This window comes from Manis javanica, chromosome 9 (assembly GCF_040802235.1).
Source record: "Manis javanica isolate MJ-LG chromosome 9, MJ_LKY, whole genome shotgun sequence".
NCBI classification, from domain to species: domain Eukaryota; kingdom Metazoa; phylum Chordata; class Mammalia; order Pholidota; family Manidae; genus Manis; species Manis javanica.
The window spans coordinates 121873246-121891317 of record NC_133164.1 but is presented as its reverse complement, the minus strand read 5'-3'; the positions used below and the strand labels follow the sequence as shown (position 1 = coordinate 121891317).

Sequence of the window (18072 nt, the reverse complement as noted above, 5' to 3'; positions counted from 1 at the left end):
TGGAGGGCAGCTGTACCAAGGAAGCTGGCCCAGGGTGGAGGGGACCGTGACGGAGACGAGGCAGGAGGGCGGCCGCTCCACCTCGCAGGGTGGCTGTTCCCTGCTGCCGTCGCAGGAAGGGGCTTTAGCAGTACTTCCATGTAAACTAAAGCTGTTGTGTCGCCTCTTCCTTCTCTCGCATGCCTACTCCCCACCATTTATATATACTAACTGTAGTAGAATATGTTACTGTCGCCAGATCCGCCCAGGCCACGAGCCAAACACGCAGACACTCCTGCAGTGGGAATCAGGAGGTGCCCCTCGGAAGCCCGCCCGCTCGGTGGGCAGCGCGAAGGGACCGCCGCGTCAGACGACAGAACTAGTTCTCAGGTTTCTCAGCTGCCCACTGGTTGACTGCTGGAAATAAAACAGCATCATTATCTTTTAGTGCTCTAGTTTTATTTCAAAGAAAAAAGAAACAGAACAAAAACAACTTTGCATTTGGGGGAGGGGATTATTTTACAACTTTGGAAAAGGAAGGGGAACAATCATATCAAGGAATGAGTCACAGGACCACGAGCCCGCGCCCCACAGCTGCAGTGCGCCCCGTCCGAGCGAGGCACGCTGGTCAGGGCCAGGGCTGCAGGGGCGAGGCTGTCTGTTGTGGACACTGGGTGCCAGCTCGTTCACGCTGACATAAGCCACAAATAAATCCTGAAAAGTGATGTCAATACAAACATGTTATAAAAGCGAAATATTGATATGAACAATATTTTCCAAAGTGCACATTTCATAGATAGACTTTATTGTATGAAAGTAAGTCAAAATTAGAAGCATGGGGTCATGTTAACCAGGGTATATCTTAACTGAGTATACGCGCCAGGGGCTTTGCTTAACCACAGGCTTCAGGTTTCCTTTAGCAGAGGGCGGCCAGTGCGACGAACACCCTCAGCACTGTGGCCAGGACCCCGACGCGCTGGGCGACTGACGGTCTGGGGACACTGATCCTAACATTTCAAAGCAATGACAGGAGCGGACTGCCTCAAGGTGATGGCGGCAGCTGCAGGCATGACCCTGCACAGTGACGGGGCAGCATGCCTCCACGCCTGGCAGCCAGCGTGCGTGCCCCCAGCCACACAAGACTGCAGCCTTCCTTTCCCACCACAAGGGACAACCCCAGCAGCGCTGGAATGGGAAACATTTGTGGGGAAAAACCCAGAAAGAAGCTAAGCTTCTCCTCAGCACACGGCTGGGGCAGAGGGAAAGGGGCCCTCAGGAAAGCGCCGGTGGCCCCTGGGCGTCAGTGCCCCTCGGACACCCCGGTCTGCTGGGAGCGGGTGAAGCTCGGGGGCGCCTGCCGGCACCCTGGTGCAGGCCCTGCTCAGGCTTCCTGGGCACCGTTACTCTCTCTCTGGCTCTGGATCACGGTCGCTGCCGGGGAGCCGTCTTGGGTATAAATGACCATACTGGTCAACTGCTCGGCCGCACTCTGGACCACAGCTTCGGCACTGAGCGCGGCCCCAGCCTGCAGGACCCCCTGAGAGTCTGCCGTCCCCAGCACGGCATGGGAGAACACGCCCGCCTCGTCCTGCACCCCCGGGGGCAGTTCTGTCACGAGGTAGTGAGTCGCACCCTCAGGAAAGTCGCCACCGGACTCCTGGACCACAGCTTGGACCAGCTCCTCGGTCACGATGATCTGGGAGCCCTCCCGGGCCAGCATGTGGACGGCGCCCTCTTCATTCACGATGACCTGGGCGACGCCTTCCTTCACAAGCTGGCCGGCCACAGCTGCGTCGCACACGGCCAACTGGAGCACGCCCTGCACTGCTTTCCTGAAGGCCACCTGGGCACGCTCGTGTGAGGCGATCACGGCCGAGGGGCGGACCACCTGGGTCAGCACCTCCATGGGCTCCACGGCCACCGGGCCTTCCTGGATGTCTTGGAACATGTGGATCTCGGGGGCGTCGGGCTGGGCAGGGGCATGGGGCGCCTCCTGGCTGGCCAACTGCACCAGCACGTCTTTGTGGATGGTCCTGCCTTTCTCGTCAGGCCCGGCCCTGCCTTCTGCACCTCCCAATTCGGTGACCGCGCACAGCAGGGCATCCAGGGCGGAGGCCGTGTCAGGCAGCGGCACGGCAGCCTCAGCGAGATCTAGAATTTCCTGCTTGGCCCCCTGCTGCATCACAGCGCTGCCGGGGCTGAGGGGCTCATCCAGGCCCGAGCCCCCCACAACCACCACCTGGGTGGCTCCGTCCGTCAGCTGTTCTGGCAGGACCGGCCCAGGTGCCACGCTGCCCGCGTGTGCCCCACTCTGGCTTGTGGTGATGACTTGCCCGTCTTCCGTGATGTGCACCACCCGGGCCACCTGGCCGGCCAGTGCCAGCGTCTGCAGTGTGGCGGCAGCCGTCTCCTCCACGGAGGAGTCCAGGGCGATCTCGCCGTCGTAGCCCTGGATGATGATGACCTGCTGGACCTGCTCGGGCGGGGCCGCCGGCCGCGTGCTGCTGCTCCGCAGGGGCCGCTCCCTGGCGGGGGGCTCCTCTGCCAGTGCGGCTGCGGTGAAGGGGCTGTCTGTCTCCACGAAGGTGGCTCCTTGGCCCTTCAAACGGCATTCGTAGGACTTGGAGACAATGCCTACGGGAGATAAGGACCAGTTAGAGCCTAGACAAGTGACTGACAGGCTTAGGAGAAAGAACATTTTTCTAATGCGCTTTAAACCCAAGCAGAACCACTACTGTGAACCACTGGCAGCTGCGGAGGCTCCTACACAGACTCTGGCAGGTCTGCTGCTGGCTCAGGAGTGAGTGAAGCTGTGATGTTAACAGGTGCTTCCCGGCCTCCTGGTTTGTCCAAACACAATCCTCACCAGCCACTGTTTGCTTCTCCGATTCCTAGAGGAGGAAAACGGTCACTCCCCTCATCCACTGTCATTTCTGACGAGACACGCCGTCATCGGCGGCAGGAGGCTCAGGAGGCAGTCAGTAGCAGTATCTTCCGACCCAAAGCAAAATCGTTCTTAAATTTACAAACAGATGCAAGGGGGGACGCAGGGACCTGCACACCCCCTGATCTCCCCCCCTGGAGTGATCTGTGACACAGACAATGCTTATTTAATGACTTGATGGGGTCAAAATATGACTGTGAATTGTAATCTTCCTTTTCATAAAAAAGAGACTGAGTTTATTTTCTTCTTTAAATCCTAACTTTTCTATTAGTTTTCTTATTATTGCCTCCTGTGATAACACAGTTCCTATTTTCTTCTTTAAATCCCAACAACTTCTCTATCAGTTTTATAATAAATTTTCTTATTATTGGCTCCTGCCCTCCTAAATAAGAGAAATGATCTCTAGTATTTTCGTATCTCAATAGCAAACCCATTATTGAAATGTTCTACTTTGTTTAAAGTAGGTCATTTTTTAAAAGTACACTTTATTTTTACCAAATGAAAGAAAATTATTATAAATTGTTAGATTATTTATTGCTAGCATCCCTTAAAAATAAGACAACAATTTTGCTTACCCTGTCAGGGCCACTCTGTAAGAAAGCATTTCCTTTAACAGGGAGTCCACTCCGAGGACAGACCCCATAGAAGGCCCATCTTTCTAGCAGGTACAGAATTTCAGGCAGGACCCATGGAAGCTGTTAAGTCCTATTTGCTAAGAGGACATCTAGGCTCATACTCAACTGTAGGCAGTGGTACCAGATTTAGAAGCAGTTCTAAAGCTACAAAGTCCCGGCCCAGTTCCATATGAGGGGCTGTGAAGCTTTGATGTGCTGCATCCACTTGTTCAGCAGTCAGAATCACAGGAAGTCATACCCTGCATCCCCTTTAACTCGAGGCTAGCTGGAGCCTCCCGCCTGGAAGGGGAGGGAGCAGAGGGGCTCCAGTGGCACTTGCTGGCTGGCATGGGCATGGAGCTGGTGATTCCAGCCGACCGGCTTACTAAGGCCAGCACACCTCTGCTTTCTTATTTACCCTCCTGGGCAAGTGGAGGGCACCCAGGGTCCCCCGCCTGCTAGTTCCCGACACCTCCAGCTGCGAGCATGCCAAAAGCCTAGCGCCTGCAGCCCCGGATGGCATCCCAGGATGTGGGCGCTCCCGGGGTTCCTCGAGGCAGGGGAAGCATCTGAATGGTGTGCCCTGGAAGAGGCCACGGGGCGGGCAGACTTCCCTGCCACCCCTTCACCTGCCACACAAAAGAAATATGCACCCTCAGGAGGAGTGACACTCAGATGGTAGATGTGAGACCCGGTGACCCCCACAGACCAGGGAAAGAGAGCCCGAACCGCTGACCACCTGCTGTATTTTAGCCTAATCTCACGCTCTCTTCCCAACTTTAATCCCCCCTCAATTCTCTCTTGCCAAAGAGGGCGGAACGGCTCAGCGTAGGAGCAGACGGCCAGATAAGGGCGGGCATCCCAGAGCTCTGTGCTCGCAGTTTAAACTGGGTGGGGCGTGCCATCCCTGGCCGACGTGCCATCCCTGGCCGGCTTGCCATCCTCTCGGACTGCAGATCTTCTGTCTGCTCTACAGCCCAACGTCTTCTCTGGCACACCCGCAGTTTCTCCCCTGCCCTCTGCCTTTCCACGTAAGGTGTGACATCCTGCCTGCCTCCATCACACCCTGAACTGGACTGGTTTTTGTCCTTTCTCTAATTTCAAGGTCATTTTCAGTTTATGGTTTAGAAAAAACAAGAAATATGGGAGCAAAAAACAAAGAGGGCAGCCTTCAGATTGCCCCCCTCCCCTCCCCAGTAAATCACAGAAGCGGGCTCCCTGCCTGTACGGTGGCCACAGGAGAAGTCACTGTAGTTGGTGAAGTGCACACACCCTCTTCTCGGGTAGCGGCCTTTCCTTCTGAAAGAGAGGCTGCATGCTTGCGTCTCCACAATTACCTTCTTTATCTGCAACCGGACGGAAAATCTGGGGTAGAGAAGTAGCCTCTGAATCCCTCGCAACCCTGATGACTGTGCTATTCTGAGCTCCCTCCTGCATTCATTTGAATCCAGAGGTGGGTTCGGCCACTTCCAGACCATCACGGTAAACTACATGGGTAAACACTGCCGCCACGTCAGGCCTCATGGAGCCCGGCGACTCCATCACAGCTCGTAAACGGGAGCGCAGGTCCGGCTTCTGATTCAGCAATTTAATAACTTCGAGTGCTGTCAGTACAGCTTTGAAAAATAGCACCTATAAAATGTAACAGCCTCAATCAGATTGAAAAAGATTCACCCACCGAAGATTCTTCCATTTCGCCCATAATGAATTAATGTCAAGCTTTGTAGAAGTTCAAGTGTCATTTAAACCAATGTGAATCTCTTCTGTAACTTTAAATTCTAACTGGCTATGACCAAGAATTTACTGGGTACGTCAGCCTCAGTTTTTGAGATCTTCTGAGTAAATATGAACTGGACAGCTTGCTGATGCGAATGGCCAAACGGATTCGGTATTGGAAAACTACGACTCTGTACTGGTTTTATCCTGACTGCCGAGTCACTGGTATAGCTCTGAAATTGCCCAAATCTTTAATTGAGCACAGACGCCCAGCATAATATTTGTATTAAACTTTACACCTTTCAAAGACAATGTTAGATTTCAGTATGATTATAGCAGCCAATCAAAAAGTGTGTCTAAAACGGTCTTTTTGGACCCATTTCCAACAGGGCCATAAAGCAGCTTTGAGTAGAAGGTGCCACGAAGTTAAAATGCAACCTAGTGCTGTATACAAATCCCCGTTTACTGCTCGTGTCCCTTGAGGAGAACAGAGAGATTCTACTTCCTTCTCAGAACTAAATGCACTGGACGTGTCTGCCTCGGATGAAATAAGAAGGGTTTCTTTGCAGGGGGCTGAGGATTTGTTCTCAGAGAAATGACTTCGAATTAGGCTCATCACTCCAGGTCACGATGAAGCCGGGTTCCTCCTTCTTTGTCCTTTTTGAAGAGTGCATCTCCGGAATTCGGAGACACAAGCTGCCCAGGAGGGGCGGAGGGGTCAAGCTAGAGAGACTCACGGTCCCCAAATCCGTGCTAAGGGCTCCGCTTTGCTGTCTGCCCACTTCTGGGAAGCCACAGACGCGGTTCAGTACCCGACTTCTTCCTCCGTGTGTGTGTTATTCTTTTGTTACTGTCATCATTTTTTCCCACAGAATAAATACCTTATGCTTTTGTTAAGCTTACATTTAATTAAAATGTACAGAATTTGTGCAGTAAACTCGAATGAAACAAATAAAACAAGGGCCCCCTCTCTTGAAGGCATACGTTGTGAATGAAAAACGTCATTACAGACTAAAAAATTTTGCAGTAAACAGGGCCTACAGAGAGAAGTTTCCCCTGTAATGACATCCATAAAATACACAAATGGCACTTTTAGTACCATCCTGAATATGGCATTTTCTGTGCTCTACACACAATCTAAATGGTTTGATCATAGAGCATAATACTCCATTGGGTTTATAGAACAATCAATGTTCCATAAAATGATGTATTTATCCAATAGCAGGCTCGGCAGTTACTGGCGCGTGACGTTGCAGGACACAGGCCCAGGCTCCGCGGCAGCACACGCGCTGTGCTGGCTGTAAAACTTATCTAACACCACTTCAACAACTTCATCTCATCTGCGTCAAGTAATTTGTTGAAGCCTCAGCTTGGTTTAAAAAAAACTTGTAATAAAAATTCATAGAATTTTCAGGAGAATGAAAGCCGATGACAATAGAAAGGTCACATTGTGTCTCCACTAAAGGGGTCAAAGGTTGCCAGCAGTTCTAAAACTGAAAGTAGATTTCATGCATCGTGTAGCAGATAAAGATGGCGTTAAAAGGACTCGTGTGAGCTGAAATGCCTCGTGTGCTGGGGAAGCCTGTGCTAATATCCTATGTAAGCCACTGGGCTGCTACCAGCCAGCATTTATTTTCAATTTCTAAGCTTCTCCTGTAACAGCGCTACATGTTTATACATCGCTAGGTTACTTCTCAGATACTGTGTATGTTTTAGGTTTTCTATCTTGGGAGGCCACTAAGCTTGAAAATTGTTAGGTTGACTCACGGTCATAATTAAAGAACCTTGAATGTGATGTGATTAAACAAGTAATACTTTTCATATAAAAATTTGGAGCACACATGACATTGTGATTCTTAAGTCACATATCATTTTTCTCAACTTCAATTTTAAGATATAATTTTAACAAGAATGTTAAGAAGTCATACTTAGTGTCTATTAAAATGAAACAATATTAACAGATTATGCTAATAAATTAGAGCCATATTTTAATGTCACAAAAGCTTATAAGTTTCTCAAGTGAAAGCAGGAAAAATGACAAATTAAAATTCAATGACATATAATCTTAGAAATTTCAGAGCATGAGCAGACTATCCTTACAACAGCAGTCGCCGATTGGGTGGCGAGTCAAACCAATGATCAATAATCACCCTGCAATGTGTTCACTGTGGGGACAGTAGCCCTGCTGGTATTACAGCAGGAAGCCCCTAGGGGAGCTGCTGCTGAAGCCTGCCTCTGAGAAGGGCGTGCCCTCCCCGTCAGGGCCCTGCAGCGAACTCCAGGCCGGTGGTCGGCCTCGCGGTGGGTTACAGGCCCCTCCTGTTCTTATATCCCCACAACAAAATGATAACTTCACCGCTTTTTTTTTTTAGAGAAAACAAAGGATGGCCAGTACCTTAAGTCTGTTTTTTTCAAGGGTTGGAAATGGACTTAGGCCAGTGTCAATAAAATACATACACAAATTAGAAATAGATTATTAGAGATACAAATTAAGTTTATTTTTAGTCTTTGGCATGCTTGTTAAATATAACAGCTATATTAGTGAGATTTATTTCAGAGCACAAACCTATTTTGGTAATTCTGAAATCCAAGCGGCTCTGAGCTGGCCTGGACTTATGTTGTGTATACATATATATATCACAACAAAATAAGTAAAAGTATTTTGGTAAATATCTGCTTTATAGCCAGGTAAACATAAAGGTATCTGTCAAAGAGCTATAATCAGTCACTGTTCTGTCCTCCACTGCGTATAACAGCCACTGGCTTATAAGAGGAGATGAGGAGATGAGGAAAATTCATTTTCTGTGAAAAATTACCTGAAGTCCACATCATTTTGGAGAGATTCTCTCCCATAAGCTCAAATATACAATTTTATAAGACACACTATGATTCTTACGGGAGGAACATGTAGGTGAGCAAGGACACAGACAGACCTAACAAAAATGTTAGTCCTTTTTCTCAGTTTCCATCAGTACTACATTTAGAACTGGCAGGGATCGAAGATAACGATTGTAGGACCCCAGAAATAAATACCAAGATATTCAGGAAAAACAAAGAAAAAGTTTTATCTCAAGTTGGCAACTTAAGATTGGCCAGGTTTCTGACTTTATCACAAATCATCTCCATGGGTCTAGATATTTCCATGGGCACTGGAGAGTGACGAAGAAAAGACAGTATTTTACCTTTAAAGACACAGACCCTAGGACATTTGGTGTTCTATCAGACCCTCAGGTATATATTATCATTTCCATGCGAGGAGATCTAATGGGAGCCACACATGCAGATCTCACGTGGAAGAGACGGACAGCCCTTTAAGGTCATCTGGACAGGCTTTGGGAGGAAGGTGAATGGAGGGTGTGGCTAACTGGTTCCCTGCCTGCAGAGGCTGCTGGCAGGCCGACGGGGGACTGTGACACAGCCAGAGGACCCCGGAAACCTGACTCGTGTGACAGAAATAGTGCCATCATGTTTCACAAAGGTGATGAAATGGGACTCTAAGGTTAGACTGTAAAGTGCTCTGATCTTGTCACTTACCCATGAAGGGCACTTCTGAAAAACAGCTCCTTGATTTACTAGCAGAAGTGCTCAAATGTCTTGAGTCCTGTCTGGAACAAGGCGAGGGATAGGAGAGGAAGCGATGCTGGGACCAGCACCAAGCGCGCGTGGCATCCTGCACACATTCTGGGGTGTCGAGGTCAGCCCCGGTCCCCGTGAGGGGAGGCCTGCCCCGGATGTACTCTTTCCCTCCCACCTCCTGTGCGAGCAGTTCCCAGGGCACACACGGCCCCGGGGGACTCGGCCGTCATCCTGTTCCTCTGCACATGTCTGCACCAGTGTTAGTGTAGCTGCTGAAAGGTGAGATGCACCCTCCACACTCACGCGTTTGGGGAACCTGGGGGCTTGTATAGGTTGTGGAGTTCCAGGCCCGGAGCGCACGGAGTCGCCCCGGTGACGGCCAGCAGCCCAGCCTGCTTACTGTGCGGCCACCTCCCTTTGACTTAAACGCGTTAACTCAAACTAGCACTAACATTCTTCGTGCTGTGGAATCAGGAAGTCTGGAAGCCCAAAGACCTTTTCCTAATGCCCTCTGACAGTCTTATGGAACTCCCAATATAGATAACACAGTATTAGGAGACAGCCCATTTTCCAAAAGTTGTACAAACATCACACATACTTTAAAAGGTAAAATTATGCAAATATAAGCCAGCCAACATCGTTAGCAGGGCATCTTCTAACAAGGCTGACTTAAAAGGCTAACAAGGCAGAGTAAACTTGTCTCCTTTTGTTTTTCTGGCCAACCCTATATAAAAAGATCACATTCATTCCTGCAGCCTGCTCACACTCCCCGTATGCTCTAGCATCTTCACCTCTTTCCCAAGGAGGCGAGGCGAGGCAGACATTTGTCTTCATTGTAGACACTTCTGGAGGAAGGTAAAGAGCAAACCTCTCCCAGTAACAGCACAGAGGCACCATTAAAATCAAACTTACAGTAAACAGAACCTGCAGCTGGGGTAGAACACTCACTGTTAGTATTTTAATTATCAGCAAAGCTTTCGGAGGTCTAACATCTGCTCAAAGCCGAATGTCGGCAGCTGCTTGCGTGCGCTCAAAACAATGCAGACTTCTCCGCATCCTAAAATCCACCCTCTGTCCTGGGCACATCGCTGCTACTTTCCTATTACGTTTGCTGGCTTTGTGTGTGTGCAGGTACCCTGAGCATCTTGTTGAAGGCAACCCAGTAAGGCCAGAGCCTGCGAGGTGGTGCCTGGGTCTCTGCTGCTGCGGTGGCCAAGTGCTGGGAAGGATCTGACCAACGTGCTTACAGCAACTTCTAGGGCAAGCAGAGGGAGTGGAGGCAGCTCAGAACACTCTGGGGCATTCTGTAACGGCAAGCGAGGGCATCACTACGACCTCTTGGCTAACTCAGGGAGGGCATCTGAGTGCTGGGCTGGCGCTTGGCCTTCTCAAACGTGAGGACAGAGAGGCGGCAGCAAGGGCCAAGGCAGACACTGCCGTGGTCAAGGTGGAAAACAATCATGTACTTTCTTTTCAATCAGTGAATACTACAATCTTTATTTTAAAGATCTTCCTAAATATCCAAGTTAAACTCCTACATTAAAATTGCTGATTATCTATATGCCTGGGATAATAAAGTTTAAAATGGACTGAAAAGATATTAAACCAAAGTCAAATTTTGAGCCTTGAACCACTGCTTTGAAATGAGCAGATAATACAAACTTGTAAACTAAAATGATAAGTAAAACTCCAGCAGCTGAACCTCAGCTTCATGAGACAGAGAGTGAACGTCAGCAGGTGTCCCTCCATGCCTGGCTCTCCGAGGGCAGGGGACTTGGGAGAGGCATCCTCTGAAGGCCCATTATGCCCCCACTATGCCACCCCAGGGGCCGTGGGCTGTTGTAGTCAGAGTAGGTGGGACATTAGCCAGTGCCTACATGGGACACGTGGCTGTCTAACCTCGTCTGGAGGTGACACATTGTGCCTCCATGCTGATGCATGCCATGTGTAAAGTCCTCCAGCACGTGTCTGTGGTGTGCATGGTGAAATGGCGCGATGCCTTGGGAGGGGGGTGCAGTCAGCCCCAGACATGACACCACTGTCCAGAGGAGGCGCAGACCCGAACACGGCCACTCATTACCCTTAGCTCACTAAGGCGTTTAAAGGTGTGCGGCCTGGGCAGCACACGGTGTCTGCCCACCAACCACTCTTTGAGAAGAGCTGCATGGCGCTCCCTGGCAGGCGGGCAGGCCAAACGGCCCACGGTGTGCTGGGTGCTGCTGTGGGGACTGATGCCCAGGAGTAGGTGCACACACACAGGAACACAAGAACAGAGCCATGTTCCAGTGTCAGGCAGCAGCCACGCCACACAGCAACTCCCACGGATGCTTTGTATGGGGAACTGAGACTCCGACACACTGGAGACTCAAACCCCATGCGTGACCCAAACTCAGGAGCTCCCGTGGGGGACACGGTGACGTTGAACAAGTCATGTCCAGTGTTCACATGGACACACAGTCGGCTGCCCCCCTAATAACGAAGCTTAGGGAAGAAGAACTTAGAATGGGCTCAGTGGCCCTCTGGAATTTCCTAGAGTCACAAAATAAAGCTGTACGCCTGGCACTGGCAGAGCTTCAGGGGTCACAGGAGCAGCACGAGGGAGGCCGGCGCCCTGAGCTGCTTAGGAAGGAAGAGGGGTGGCATCGCCCTGGATTCATCCTCACCGGCTTTTCTGTTTTTGATGTCAAGGAGGCAAAGCTGATCATGTGTGAATGCGCATCCCCTGTACCATGAACAGTTCCCGATGACTTAGTTATGCAGCTTCACATAACAACAGGCTGATGACTACTTTCTGAAAGTTGAACATTTCAAATGCTCAATCAAATGTCAGATTTCATGTTTTCTCAAAAGCTACATACTCACCATGCTCTTGCATGACCATGTACACACATGCAGGCGTGGCTCATCCGTTCCAACCAACTTCCTCCTGTTTCCATCTGCTCACCACCACACCCCTCATCCCAGGGCCTTCACTGAGTGCTGCCCTGAGGGGTGACTGGAGGCTAGACAGGGCTGGCAGTGTGGCTACCAAGCCAGAGAGGGCAGGCTCTGCTCCACAGGGTGTCACCAGGCACCTCCTGAGAAGAAGCCCCTCCAGGGGCCTTGGCTGGTAATGGGCCCTGATTAGACCCCGACTAGCACCATGCAGCTGGAGTGTAAATCTAGAGACCTGATGCTTAAGTAGCGCTTGTTATTTCTTTAGTTGCTGTTAAAGTTTTTAAGGGGTAAGATATCTAAGGAACTGTAAGAGCTTTAACACCTCCAAGGTTCAGTTTACCTTCCTTATGGGTTCGTCTATCTTCTCTGAAACCTCAGATAAGATCCCCTTTACATTCATGTGACTTCGATGTGATTCCTGTATCTCAGTAAGAGTTACTGTGATGGAAAATAAAATCGCATCACTGACTGTCCTGAAGACAAAGCAGTAAGTGGCACAGAAATGCACAGATGGATTTCACTTAGTACTAACTCAGGGGAATAAATACCCACCACGGAAGTTAACAGCTTGACAACAAGTAGAATATTCAGGTTCCCCCCATGAACACAGCTGAGCACGTCTGTGGCTTGTTACATTTATGACCTATGAAACAGTTTCTCAGTAAACATGATGGAAATGTCTAGGTTTTAAGGCAACTATATTGAAACTTATCCATAGAAAATTAGCTACTTAAATATTTTTTAATCATATATTTCTTTAATTTGCAAGCCACTTCAGGTTTTATAGGGAAATTAGGTGGCTGCTTTTCCAGCCCTTTGTCTGTGCCTCGGACACACTGAATCAGAATTATTCATGAGCAGACCCCTCGACCCCTCTTCCCCCCAGCATGCCAACTCCTGGAGTGCTGGGCTCTGTGCTCACCATGCCTCCATGGCATGCCACGCAGTAGGCCTTGATCACACTGCTTTAGAAAAGCACAAGAACCTTTCTTTATGCAAAAGTTCCTTACAGAATAAAGGGGAGGGGACAACCTTTAAAATCCTCTCCAATAAAGAGGGGGAGCAGAGCGGTGGGGCCAGCGCTCCCGGACGTGACTCCGCACTAGGCCTGGAGCCAGCACTGCTGGGAGACACTTGCCTGCGACCACTGGCATTTCTGCACATCTTGGGAGCTGGAGCGCTGACTGCCTCTGTTCTAGATCACTTTTTCAAGGATGTTTCTAGAGCAAACAGTCTTGGAAGACAGAGATAGCATCTTCTTCTAGAGCAAAGCGCAGGTATATTTACTGCCCAGTTTAATAAGAATGAGAATTTCTCTGGAGAAAGGACTGGCCTGCTTCCTGTCATGATAGAGGTTCGGGCTCAGTCAGATTCCTCACCTCAGGCTGCGCACCTCAACATCCCACGGTGTGCACACGTGCCACACAGCCTCTTCACGTCACCTATGGAGCTGAGATTTGGGGAAGAGGAGAAAGGCTGACTCCCTGGTTACTGCTATTGCTGTGACTAATAAGGTCCTTTGCTCTGATCCAGGAATCTTGTGTCTTCTGCTCACATCCATTAACCTGGAAGGATAACTAACTAGTTTGCAAGCGGGGTAAAATCTCAGACATTCATAGTTCTAGACAGTTATCTGAATCTCTTATGTCTTGGAATCTTGATCTAAAAAATGGGAATAAGAATTATTGCCTTTAAGAGTGAGATAATCCATGTAAAATGCTTATTTAGCTCTGGTCCTGATCCATAGAAAGGCCTAAATAAGTGTTAGGCCTCATTATTATTATTTTAAGTAAAATGCATCATAGTTAGGCTGTATTTTTTGAAACTGGTATGCAATGCAACTAACCAATGTGGTTATGTACGGTAATCTTGTTGCTAAACTACTTGAAGTATATCACACATGAAACAAAACTACATTTAATGTGAACACGTGCAGAGTCCTGCCATTAGGAGTCAAAAAGAAAAGTTGCTCAAAGCAGGATGGAGAGAAGAGGACCTGCAGTTAGTCGTAGCTGCCCATACAGTCCATGCAGCACTGGGGCTTCGTCTGCATGGTGCGGGGCTCAGAACGGGCGGGCACGGGCCCCTGGGGCCTGGCCAGGCCATGCTTGGAGCGCCCACGGAGGTGGGGATCCACATTTTAAGGGAAACACTGACGAATAGGTATGAATACAGAAAAGAAAAATGATAATAAAATTAGGGACTTGAAAACACAAGAGTGGTTTAAGCGTTCAGATATTAAGGGAAATGTGACTGGGCTCATGCCGTGTGACTCCGGAAGGCTAAACTGGGGGAAAGAGGAAGTCCTGGTAAGTGAGCCCTGCTTCAGGAAGGTCACCCACACCTAGAAAGGGGGTCCCATAAGGAAAGGTGGGCCGGGATACTGCAAAACTCTAACTGCGGGGGATACTGCAAAGAGGACTGAAATTCTCGGTTAATCACTTAGATTCGGATCCTAGATCTACTGAAACTGGGAGCACAAACCCTACTAAATACTCAGGAACCTATCAAAAGTGACAAACACCTGTTTTTCCAGGATATGTTCAAGGAGACACGCCGGGAGGAAGGCCGAGCTATGTGACGTCAGGGCCCCGGGCTCCGTGGCTCCCATCTGTGCCTCTTCAGGGGCTACGACCTCCTTCAAATGTGCACCCATTTGCCCAGATAGTTGAATCCGCCCAAGCTCCTGTGGGCAACACCCACTTCTCCGCACCTTTATTTCTGTTTGCAATTGTATATGTGTCGCCAGACAGGGAAATCTTGATGAACAAGCCCAGAGGAAACATAACTGGGCACGGTTCCTTTAGACAGACAGGGGATGGCCATGGGATCATGACAGCGCGCCTGTGGTGCTCCAGACTGCAGCACCCAGGAGGCCCCAGCAATGACAGTGTGGGTGGGACAGGCAGGCCCCCTGTGCAGCTGGGCCCCTCTGCCTGGCCACTCGGCGCAGGCACTGCAGGCTGTGCCCTGCCTGCCCGGTCCTCCCTCTCTTTCGCAGCCCCTAGTGGATCGCCCTCCCTCTGCCCTCGCCTCTCCTCTCTCGAGGGTTACCCTCCCTGCATCCCAGGCACGTCGAACCCCAGCTTAGCCGCCTCCAGGAGGCGGCTGCCCAAGAGGCTCTGAGAAAGGCCTGGGGGGGCAGGCAGTGAGACGGGACCAACGTGGCCCGGGGACAGGGCGCTGGCCTGGCTGGAGCCTGGGAAAATGCCCAGTGGAGGGGAATGCCATTGAGTGTGCCATGATCCAGGGCTTGAGAGACATGGCAGCTGCAACACTTACCACCCCAAGAGTGGTGGCCGGTTACACCACGTGGTCCTGACTCAACCTTGTGGAGGGATAACACAAGACCAAAGGCCTTGAAGGATGTGGCAACGTGGGAGACCCAGAGGCCCCCAGGTGAGGAGCCCTAACCTCAGGTCAGAAGAGCGAGTACAGGGAGCTGGGCTGGAGAGCAGCTGGGTGCGTGACAGCCGACGCAGGCACTCGGACAGCAGCCCGGGACGTGTGGGCACAGGGAAGGCACATGCTGGATGGGTCTGTTTGGGGCAGTCAGAAGAACCATCAGAGAATCACGTTGCATGAGGGGACCCAGGGGACATGCCAGCACACAGGCCATCATGAATGTGCCGGTGAGACGGATGACAGGTTCCTGTGATTCAGAGGTGGCGCTCTCCTGCAGGCAGCCCTGACAGGAGGGGAGATGGCTCCTTACCACCCATGGGATGACGGGCCCTGAAGTGACAGGCTTCCCACCAAAAGCCAGGAGGTGGTAACTGACAGGCAGGGTTAGAGGGCAGCCAAGAGGACCTGGCCTGCAGGGGGCCGTGCGGAGAGTAGGAGCATGACTCCCCCAGGGAGAGGCCAGGCCGGGGGCCAGTGGGTGCTGCTCCATATCAATAACCCGAGGGGCAAGGACGCAGGGGCAGAAGGCACGGGGCGCTTGGCCCAATAAGGCCCTGTGCTTGGCTCGGTACCTGGGAAGGGCCGGGCCCTGGGAAGAAGGCCTGCAGCAGCTTGGCACACCAGGGCTCCTGAGCCCTCCCCCACAGAGGATGCCTGGGGAGCCAGAGAGCCCTCACACCTCTTCTGGGGGACGGTCACCGAGGGAGTCTTGGCTGACGTCCAGCCCACAGTGGGCTTGAGGGGCCCATGGATGCAGCAGCACTGGTGTCCTCAGGGCCTGCGTGTCCAACTGGAGGGCAATGCATGGCACTGGACGGGCTTACCATGCTGACCTGGGCATTAAGAGCTACCACAGAAGAGGAGGCCTAGGGAGAGCCTGCCCACTCAGGAGGGGCCTAAGTCCCAGCACAGCGCCTGAGGAGTGTGGCCAGATCATGTCGTCCTGATCAGGCCACAGGCTCACAGGGAACCGAGCGGGTGGATGCTGAGAGGGCTCCTGACTCCACTAGAGCACTGCACTGGCTCTGCAGAACCCAGAGGGATGCTAGAGAATGGCTGTCTGGAGCGAAGCAGTGGCCTGGATCAGACTTACTGTGCTGCGTATTCACAGGGCAGCTTAAATGGCCACAGGACCACGGAATGTGGCCATGGATTTGATGAACGCTTCTTTCCCACTCTGATTAGAAAAAAGAATGGAAATCATTTGTGTTTGCATGGGATTGGCAACAAGATTCTTTCACGGTTTATTTCAAGGCTAGTTAACTCTCCCAAGCCCTGCCATGGTTGGTTTAGTCCAAAGAGACTAACGTGCCTGACATTTCACAGAGCATCACACATTTCCGGACGTGGACTCTGCCACGTCGAGCAGGCCGGGCGAGCAAGTGGCTGCACGCTGGGGGCCTCAGCAGGCCAAGCAGAGTCCAGAGGAGGAAGACAGACAACCAAGAGTCTGGGCGTGCAGTCCCGAGGAGCTGCGGGCACAGCGCGCGGGGCCCGCTGAGATGTCTCCTCCAAAGTGATAGGATTTTGCCTCATCTTGCATCTCCTGCCACGAGGAAGGAAGTGCAATGCCTGGTCAGCTTCTCTAGGTTCTGGATGAAATGGTCCTCTCCTTGAATGCTTTTCCAGTTCATATCCTGGTAACGTGGGAGGCTGTCAACCCCGAGGAGCGCCTGCTGCAAGCAGCCTGCCCCGAGTCCTGCCCCGTTAGGGGTGGGGCTGGTGGGGACGGATGTGGGACCACAGGCTGAACGCTTGTATCCCCTCGAATTTGTACGGGGAAATCCTAAGCTCTAAAATGATGAGTGACGGTGTGAGGAGGCGGGGCCTTTGGGGGGTGATCAGGCCGTGAAGGTGGAGCCCCACGAACAGGACCAGCACCTTGAACTGGGCACAGAGCTCGCTCCCCGCTTCCACTGCATGAAGACCTAGTGAGAGGTCAGCAGCGTGAGACCACTGGCACGCAGCCCCCAGAACCGTGAGCCACACGTTTCTGCTGTCTATGAGTCACCCAGGCTGTGGCTTTTTGTTGGAGCAGCCGAAGTGACCCGGACAAGGACGCAAACCCTGGTGTAAGAACCACAATGCAGGTCCTGGGTTCTGGGTCAACACCATGCCACTCACCACAGAGCGGACATTATGCCTCAGAGAAACAGTCTGCGGCGCTGACGGAGACAGATCGCTTGGCCATGGGCAGCAGGTGACAATGCCCCCAGATTCCCACTCTGAGTTAGGGTCTGATGGACCTGCCCCGTGTCTCCCGCTGCTCACTAGGCGTTGGGCTCACCAAGTCCCAGAGCTGGACGGGCCCAGCGGAAGTCCACTGTCACATGGAAACAGCTTCTGCAGGGGGCCCGAGCAGGGCAGAAAGCCTGGGGGAGCTCGTGGGGAGGGAGCCCCGACCCCCGCGTCAGGCGACAGACCGAGCGCATACGGGGTTTCCAACCAGTCCCAGACAAGCATTCCTTACGCAGCCCGAGGACCGGTCCGCTTCCAGCCCAGCTCCATGTCATTCTGTACTGGGCTGAACAGCGAGGGGTCGTCCTCCAAACACAGCACGGGGGGTACTGAGTCACCAAAGGCCGGTGGGAGGTTATTTCCTGCCCGGACTTCACCGACTCAGGGGGGTGCAGCAAGAGCTGGTGACGCCCTTCAACAAGACGTGAAGCTGGGGAAGAGAGGGTTTCCTCGTAAACTCTCACTTACCTAGTAAGACTGCTCCCCGAGTCTCTAGGTTTTCTAAGGTTTTGGTTTTACTTTGATTACGATTTACATTTGCTGGTATTTCAGATCATTTTCTTAATTTTTATTTTTTAACAAATATTAGTATCGATACTAAATTCCTTGTATTTAATTCCTTATATGAGCTAGGCAAACATGAACCACAGTCCTACCTTTTAA

At 51.4% G+C, this 18072-nt stretch overlaps 1 protein-coding gene across 5 annotated transcripts in view; it reads right to left on the bottom strand.

Annotated features, from left to right (window-relative positions):
* Nucleotides 1-397: 397 nt before the first annotated feature.
* Nucleotides 398-18072, bottom strand: part of ZNF407 (zinc finger protein 407) — a 422744-nt gene continuing 405069 nt past the window's right edge. For 3 of the 5 annotated variants that reach the window (XM_073213232.1, XM_073213230.1, XM_073213231.1), the window contains one exon: nt 398-2613. In XM_073213232.1, the coding sequence (XP_073069333.1) occupies nt 1361-2613 (1253 nt within the window). In that variant the 3' untranslated portion in view covers nt 398-1360. The remainder of the gene's footprint in view (nt 2614-18072) is intronic. The other 2 variants (XM_073213233.1, XM_073213235.1) reach the window with 2 other exon arrangements.